The following is a 9,019-nucleotide window of genomic DNA, read 5'->3' on the forward strand; positions in this document are numbered from 1 at the left end:
TCGATTGGCAAAGTGTATATACATGTAGTGATGTTGATCATTCTCTTCATCAATTCCATACAACATTTTCTTCATTATGTAATTTTCATGCCCCTATTAGGAAAAGCCGTATTAAGAAACACCGAAAAGCTTGGATAAATACTGAAATTATTGATCTAATTCGTAAACGAGACAAATTGAAAGATAAAGCGACTCGAAAGCGTACGCGCGCAAATTGGAAAGATTATAGAAAGAGTAAAAATTATGTCACTTACAAAATAAAGCAAAACAAACGTAAAACATTCCAAAAGAAAATTAAAGATTCGAAAGGGAATGTAAAGAACACGTGAAAAAACCTTAACATATTGATACCACGTAAGAATAAAAATACAAAAATTCAATGTTTGATAGTAGATGAGAAAGAAATTCATGAGTCTACAAAAATTTTACAGACATTGAATTATTTTTTCGTAAAGGTAGGCCCTAGACTTGCCGATACAGGGTCTGCAAATGAAAATAATAACGTAATGCAATTTTACCCGCAATCGCTAGTCCATATCTTTCAACTTGTCCCAGTAACTATAAGCGAAATAAAGAAACAATTATTGAAAATGTCTAGTGGCAAAGCGATGGGATGTGATATGATACCAATGAAACTTATAAAGATAGCGATACCATGTATAACTGAACCCTTGGCACATATCATAAATATGCATGTGTACCTACGGAGTGGAAAAAGGCAAGAGTTATAGTGCCTTACATAAAGGCGGTGCAAATGAACCTTCTAATTTCAGGCCAATTTCGATATTACCTATTTTATCTAAGCAACTAGAACGTATAGTGTTTGATCAATTGTATGAATACTTGAACAGGAACAATTTGATTAATGACTACCAATCTGGCTTTCGGCCATTACATTCTACTGCAACGGCATTACTTAATACAACAGATGAATGGCTAAAAAGCTTTGATGAAGGCAAAATAGTATGCTCTGTCATGCTAGACTTAAAAAAGCATTCGACACGGTTGATTTCGAATTGCTTATCCAAAAATTAAAGCAATATGGAATTGGGGATCACTCAATTGAATGGTTTACAAGTTACTTATATGGAAGATGCCAGAAAACGACAGTGCATGGTATATCATCTGGTTTATTACCCATTAAATCTGGAATCCCTCAAGGGTCCATTTTAGGGCCGCTTCTTTTCATTTTACATATTAATGATCTGCCTTTAGTTCTTATAAATTGCAAAATAAGTATGTATGCAGATGACACTATTTTATATTATGCAAGTAACAACTACTCTGATCTAGAAAACAAAATCAATGAAGATTTGCAAAATGTGAAACGATGGCTTGATCACAATAAGCTTAGTTTGAATTAAAAAAAACTGAATATATTTTCCAAGGAACTAGAAATCGACTGAAACTATTCAAAGATGAATCGCTAAATATTCGCATTGATGGAACCCCCTAACAAGAGTTACCCAGTGTAAACATTTAGGAGTAATTCTAGATGAAAATTTGTCATGGGGAAAACACATTCAAAATGTACAGAAGAAATGTAGTAGCGGTTTGTTTATGCTAAAATCGATACGAAGTATGGTTGACAAGGATACCATGATCCTAGTCTATAACGCCCTGATTTCATCTCCTTTGTCATATTGTGATATAGTACGGGGAAATTGCGGCAAATATTTAAAAGATAGCCTCCAAAAGATTCAAAATCGGGCAGCACGCGTTATCAATAATACCGCCTGGGATTCATCCGGAAACGATAATCATAAAGAAAAGGAATGAAAGTGTTGCAATAATGATGTTTAACATACTCAATAACTTCGCCCCTTCATATCTAATCAATAGATTTTCCCTTAAAGAAAGATCACATAACACAAGAAGTGGGAATCTCAATTTGGAAATAATGCAAATGAAGTCTGAATCTGCAAAGCGCATGTTTATGTACAGAGGCGCCAGTATGTGGAACTCATTGCCCACGAATATTCAAGCGGCACAAACCAAACACAATTTCAAAACAGGTCTTAAGAGAATATCTGTGTGATATGGATCACAATGACTATTTTTTCTGTTTAATTGTTTTTATCAAAAATCAACAGTTTCTATTTTCTGTCCCCAGTACGTGTATTATTTTCCAATCATTTCATATGTTTTGCTTTTATATGGCATCAGTATTAATCAAGCTTTGTAATTATTTTCAGTGCATATTTAGTTATCATAAATTTTCCAGTCATTTTTATATGTTTAGCTTTTATCATTGATAAATCATGACTTGTATTCATTTTTTGTGCTCGATTATCCATTACAGAAACATGTATTTACTTTGACATTTTACTGTACCATGTACATATTTACTATTACCATGTATGCACCGCTCTGTTCCAATTTACAGATAGATATTTCATGTTGCAAGTCATTGATGTTTTTGAGAACGGTATGTAATTTATTCGTCTTTTTCTTACTATCATTATTATTCTTTTTCTTCTTCTTTTCTTCTTCTGTTATCTTCTCTGACTGTTGTCTTTTTCTTCTCCCTCTCACTTTTCCCTTCTTCTTCTTCCTTTTTTTTCTTCTCCTCCCCTCCTCTTCACGTTTCAATGATTGCCTTGTAATATTTAATTGATGCTTAATTCTGTTCCATACATATTGTTCGTTAAACAATGATTTTAAAATGTTTACTTTGTCAATGTTCGACACGGCCCCAATGGAAATCAGTCTGTGAACTGTTTGGGCTTTTTAACCGTGTATAAATAAAATAAATCTTATCTTATCTACATCACTTACTGCGCTTGGTCGCGGCTCGGTCGCTTTTTTTCTTAATTAAATATCTCTTCCTATATGTTTATTGGACACAGATGAAATAAAAGAGACAAAGAGGTAATGGTAATGCATTATAGTTTCATCATTTAGTTTATTTCCAAGTCCAAATTTTCGAAGTAAACCTCGATCACGTCTTCTTCAGGGATACAAAGCTTACAATATCTTGTCACTGTGAGCTTTGTATCCTTGAAGAAGAAGAGGTTTACGTCGAAAATTTGGACTTGGATAAAATCTTTGTCCAACACGCAGAAAGTAATATCGCCATATTATGGACAACAGACCGCCTGAAGATCGCTTTACGCGTGAAACCGAGGGTAGCGGATCCAAGGTACGTTCAACACTCTACTTGCTCCCGGGGGGGAGGCACTCGACCAAAAAAATGGTGGGGGTGTGCCGCAGGCGAGACAAAAAAAAACGGGGGCCTTGGAGCCGGCTTATTGTAAAAAGGAGGGTCCTCGGAACGGGCTTCGCAACTACAAATGTTTGTGAAAACGGGGGTCCTTGGAACGGATCGCCAGCGTGTGAGTGCGTATGCATCCCCGCATCCCTATGGAACGGTCATGCGCAGAGCTGAGGCGATGGTCGGACAGCGCTCTGCGGCCGCTTTTCACCAAAATTGCAGCTCATTGCAGCAGATCGATGCGATCGGAACGGCGTAACGAAAAATATGCGAAGTTTTGGAGCGGATTTCTTTCTTCTTTTTTTCTCGATAAGAAGAGAATGCTATGCTTTGGAGGAGCATAAGGAAAACTTCCGCTCCTTAGCGCCGTGTGTATACGCATACACTCGCTACAACACGTGAAACGCAGTGAAACTTGGGACATTTTTGCACTAAATTGTTCATATCTCCGCGTTCGGGTGGTATTTCCCCAAATAGCACGCGGATTCTGCAAGTTTATTTCATTCTCTTTTGAATAGTATACATTTTATTCAATTACAATATAAATCCAGTGATCACTTTTTCTTCAAAGATGTCTAGTACAGGCAGTTTGTCTTTGGGAAATGTCAGAAATCGCGGGTTTTTGCTTACACTGAGCTCTTTGTTCGCAGCTGGCGGGCGATCCAAAGTTCGTTGAACTAAAATGCAGACGGCTTTTGACAGCTTGATAAATTTTCTATCATGCGATATCAAAATGTTTGTGATTGGTCAGAAATCCAGTGATTATTTTTTCTTCAAAGTTTGTCGTCGAATCACAAGAAATGTACCAAAACTACAACAATGACGTCATGTTTATTGCTGTGAAATCGTGATATGGACTGAACCATTACAACAGAGGTAAGGGAGCTTGACAATACCCATTACAACTCACACTATGGAGTCTTCCGCAGTGGAGACTGGTGCCATTACGATCGTTCACTTTAGCAGATGTTTGGCTCACTATTTCATGAGGTAGAGAGAGACATCATTTTGTCGAGCGAACACTGCAATGCAATTATTAACCAACTTAATTCCCCTGTTTACATTGTCCACCCCTATTCACGCATAATGGATCAGTCCGCACTCGGCTGGGTAGGTGCTCGCACTGGCGCGTCAGTGCTCCACGTCCTGTGTGTATATATTCTCACTCAAAATTATCGTTTTGGCCCGTAAGTTTTCCTTATGCTTTCTTTTTCTCAATAAGACAAAAATGCTATGCCTTGGAACGTAAATTTGAGTGTAAAAATAGGAGTCCCCTCCGCGGCACATACCCACTATGCATTATAAACTGAGTGCCCCCCCCCCCGGACTTGCTCTACCCCAGGGTATTGAGCACTTTCCAATACTCCAATTAACGAAATTATTTCTCTATCTATCCATCCATCCATCCATCTATCCTTCTATCTATATGTATATGTATAAATATGAGAAATTATACAACTCTTATATCTGGCAACTCTTGTATTTAATTATTTTGAGAAAGAAATGAATGAAGAAAACGACGGTAGGCGTAGCTTAAATCACGGTTCCCCTAGCTACCTACCCTTTTGGAAAAATTGATGATGAGGTCACTTGTATAGCTTATAAACATTTTTTAGACCGTCTTTAGCTCAAAATCAAACTTTCGCCACTCCCCACGATCTAAAAAAATTGCAAACTGGTCAATATTCAAAGCAGCCGGTTCAGTATTTCGTCTTATATACCTCATGCCTTTTGCTACCGAAATCCCAGACCCTGCTGGCACCGCTTTCGAGGCATGTATCTTGGGCAACTTCAATCTGTTGTTTGGAGGTTCAATTAGCTTGCTTCCTTCATCTTCTGGAGGGATCAAAGAGAATTTCTTGGATGACATCCCAGAAACACCTTTCTGCTTGTTTTTCAATGTCATATCTGCTAATGGGTCTGTGATCATGGCACGAAGGTCGACTTCCTCGTCATCATCGTCGTCACTCACCACTTCCTTATATGAAGGTTCTTGGGTCAACACATTAGGTGAAGTGTTAGAAACAAATACAGCAGAAGCTGTCTTTCGGACGATTGCATTTCCATTCGGATAACTATCGGGATCGTCCACGTTATCTCTTTTGCTTGACGATTCGCACAAGATATCTTGACATCGGAGACAAAGAGAGCACTTATGACACCATCCTTCTAGGCCAATGAGAGCATCGTCAGCTAGACAGTCGGTGTGCTTGCATCGCCAACAGTTGGTTCTGAACAAAGCAGTTTCTGAAATGAAAAATAAATGTAATTCACACACAAGCTGATATTTAAAGAAACCAACATTATCTCATAATGTAACCTATTTTAGTTCTGGTAAAAAATAAATACCTCTTTTCTACCTTACTATAAGATTCTTCAAATCTTCAACCATACATGATTCTGAAATTTATAATGCGACAATATTTGTTATGATGGATATGCTATAAAATCGCCCACCTCCCTCGCCTGTTCGCCAATTCATCTGAACGGTAAATTGCTAATTCGTCCACTACCAACTCGTCCACTCACCACATGGTCTTCCTTCATTTAATCTGATGCCATTTACTCTTAATCCATCAACACTTCGTCTATCAACCATTTGGCCCAATAACCATTTGGTCCAATCATCACTCGTCTAATGACCGTTTCATCTGTGACCATTTCGTCTCATAACCAGTTGGTCTAATATTCGTTTTATTTTAATTCATTTCGTCCCAAATTAACACTCAAACTAATTAGACCAAATGGTATATCGACTTAATGGCTATTGGACCAACTGGTTATTCGACGAAATGATGAGTGGACGAATTGGCAGTTAGACCGTGTGGATATTGGACGAACTGATAGACTAAATGATATTAGACGAGTTGGCAACTGGACAATTTGGCATTAGACACAATGAAAATAAACCATCTGAGCTGATGTTCCTATGCAAAATAGCAACTTTGACAAGATACCTGGGATCTCCTTTCTGCAAAAATGACACAAAATGGAACATAGATATCACTATCAGATAAAGGAAAGTCAGAAGTACTTTTACCATTCTCACGTTTTTCATGAGGTTTTTCGTAGATAAAGAATCGTCCGACATCTTTGTAACAGACGCCTTTTCCAAGAACATTGGTGAAGCAACATAGCTGTGTCCCTCTGATGATACCATACACATTGTGGTGAAGGTATTTCTTGTCCATGGCCAATTCTGTGATTGTTACTTTCTCTAACTGTATTGACATGGGACCTTTACTTTTCTCCACAAAGTAGGTTCTTATGGCGTTGGCTATAGTGTTTTGCATGCCATAGAATTTATGTTCGTGAAGGAGAAAACTCTCACTGATATGCTCTGGTACAGACACGATCTTCCCGTACCGTCCGTAGTTGAAAAAGACCTGTAACATTATGTAAATATTAGAAGTTACATTAATGTCATGAGAGGGCTAAATAGTGTTTTTTACACACTGGCCTTAAACATTTACCTGATCTGATGCTCGTCGCAGAAAGAATTGCGATTATCGCAACTCAAAAAAAGTTAAGCACAGGTCCTGCTAAATACGCGTATTTCATTGGTTGCATATCAAATATCGGTTGTTGTTTTTTATTTCTGGTGTAGTGGTTGAAGGGGGTGTCTTGGTGATTTGACCGCCCCCCCCCCCCACACACACACACACACTTTAATCAGTGACCATGTACTGAGCTTGAAAGTGATGATCATATAGCGATGTTATCCTAAAAAACACACGCTTTAAAAAAGATCGTTCTGCAGCTCCTGACTTTAATGAAAAAGCCCGTTACAGAAATCTTGCCAATCTCAAACAAATATTTCAACATCTCTATTACATGTATATTACATTGTATATCGAAAATTACGTCTCTGTACCGTTAGTCCTACACACCACCAATTAGTGAAATGTATTACTGTAGAATAGGCATTATACCTTCATACCTTCATGACCTAGAGCTTAATAAAGAGACGATTATTTTTGTGAGTCATCATTGTCGGAAATCTCTCCTTGGAGGTAGGGGGACGCAATTGAGTTTTCCGTTTTCATGTTCTACAGAATTACTAACTCAAACACACCCGTACACACACACACACACACACACATATATATATATATATATATATATATATATATATATATATATATATATTTATTGACATTTCATAAATTGTGACCTGGAAATTGAACATTCTGAACATCTTTGATCATGAATTAGATACGAACCTACCTAAACCATTAAAGGGGAAGTTCACCCTGACAAAAATTTTATTGTAAAAATAGCAGAAAAAATAATAAAAAATATTGCCGAATGTTTGAGAAAAATTCATCAAATAATTAAAAAGTTATTAGAAATTCAATTATTTGATTTGTGACGTCATATGCGAGCAGCATTCCTACATAGCGAATGGTAAACAATAAATGAAATGTCATTTTCTCAGAAAATTGAAAATGGTTTTCACTGTAACTTTTGTATATTAATAGACAAATCATTTCAAACCCGATCATGAAAAGAAAACAAAATTAAGTCATCAGGAACCATACAAAATTTGAAATTCATACATTTTATATTACATAACACATGGGGCAAAACCTTCACCAATATTTTTTACTATTTTTTTCTGCTATTTTTACAACAAAGTTTTCTTCAGGGTGAACTTCCCCTTTAATGCGAGCTCGAAGTGCGAGCTGAAAGTTTTTGATTTTACTAGACATTGAAACTAGACATTCGTAACAACTAACACTTTTCAAATCATGAACAGAATAGAAATTCAACTTAATAAAAGATGCGCCGGAGCGAGCTGAATTTTTTTTCCACCCTAAAAACTGGACATTCTTAACAGCTTTATAAAAACCATGAACAAGATAGGAATCTAATAAAATAATGTTAGCGCGAAGTGTGAGCTGAAGGTTTTGATTTTCCAACCTAAGAACTGGACATTCGTTACATTTTATTAAATCATGAACAGGATAGGAATTTAACTAAATAATAGATGCGAGCGCGAGCTTAAACTTTTTTTATTTTCCATCCTAAATACTGGACATTCATAGCACTTCATAATGAACGGACCATGAATCTAAACAATGAAAGCGACCGCAAAGCATAGGTGAAAGTTTTTGATTTTCCAACCTAAATACGGGACATTCTTAGTACTTGAAAAAAATGAACAGGATAGAAATCTAAACAATTAATTCGGGCGCGAAGCGAAAGCAGAAAGTTTGTATTTTCCAGCCTAAAAACTGGTAATCGTAACACTTTTTCAAATCATGAACAGGATAGGAATTTTACTAAACAATATTAGACATGACGTTAGACTCGAGCGCGAAGTGTGTGCTGAAGGTGTATGTCATTTCCAAAGACCTTATAATATATTACTAGACCGAAAGCTGCGCGCGCGTTCAACACAAAACAAATGAGATTGGGCTCCGCCTACCGCGATCATTTGAAGACAAAAATAAGCCCTCATTGACATTCATGAGCGTAAATATATTCATAATCCGGCCTTTTCATTGGCTAAGAGCGTCATTAATACGCGATTTCCCCGATTCTTTGTCATCGATACTAGCGGTATCGTGTTACAGAATTAATTATTCATTTGACCTCATTACGTCATCTAATTTATTCATTCTGAAACTTTTCTTTCCACACACAAAAATGGACCTATGAACACTCTGGTGAGTACGTATAAATTGATATAACCACATGAATTCAGTGGACTATTTACAAATTTCACACTGTATTTTGTGATCTTACGTTATTTCTCTACCAAATTAGAGAGTTTGCTATCATTCTTCGTTTTAAGGAAAG

At 36.8% G+C, this 9,019-nt stretch overlaps 1 protein-coding gene across 1 annotated transcript; it reads right to left on the reverse strand.

Moving 5' to 3' along the window:
* Positions 1-4,514: 4,514 nt before the first annotated feature.
* On the reverse strand, positions 4,515-7,289 carry LOC121406448. Its single transcript, XM_041597466.1, has 2 exons — positions 6,264-7,289; positions 4,515-5,461 (listed from the first exon to the last, which is right to left on the reverse strand). Exons 1-2 carry the CDS (start codon positions 6,607-6,609, stop codon positions 4,827-4,829), a joined length of 981 nt encoding a protein of 326 aa, XP_041453400.1. The 5' UTR covers positions 6,610-7,289; the 3' UTR covers positions 4,515-4,826.
* Positions 7,290-9,019: the final 1,730 nt, after the last annotated feature.

The sequence above is a fragment of the Lytechinus variegatus genome, chromosome 1 (assembly GCF_018143015.1).
Source record: "Lytechinus variegatus isolate NC3 chromosome 1, Lvar_3.0, whole genome shotgun sequence".
Classification (NCBI taxonomy): domain Eukaryota; kingdom Metazoa; phylum Echinodermata; class Echinoidea; order Temnopleuroida; family Toxopneustidae; genus Lytechinus; species Lytechinus variegatus.

Bases quoted from the DNA above. Each gene is read 5' to 3' on its own strand.
- LOC121406448 (XM_041597466.1), bottom strand. From the start codon at position 6,609: ATGTTACAGGTCTTTTTCAACTACGGACGGTACGGGAAGATCGTGTCT. The intron at 5,462-6,263 runs GTGAGAATGGTA...TTTTCATTTCAG, and splicing joins CGAAAAACCTCATGAAAAAC to AAACTGCTTTGTTCAGAACC.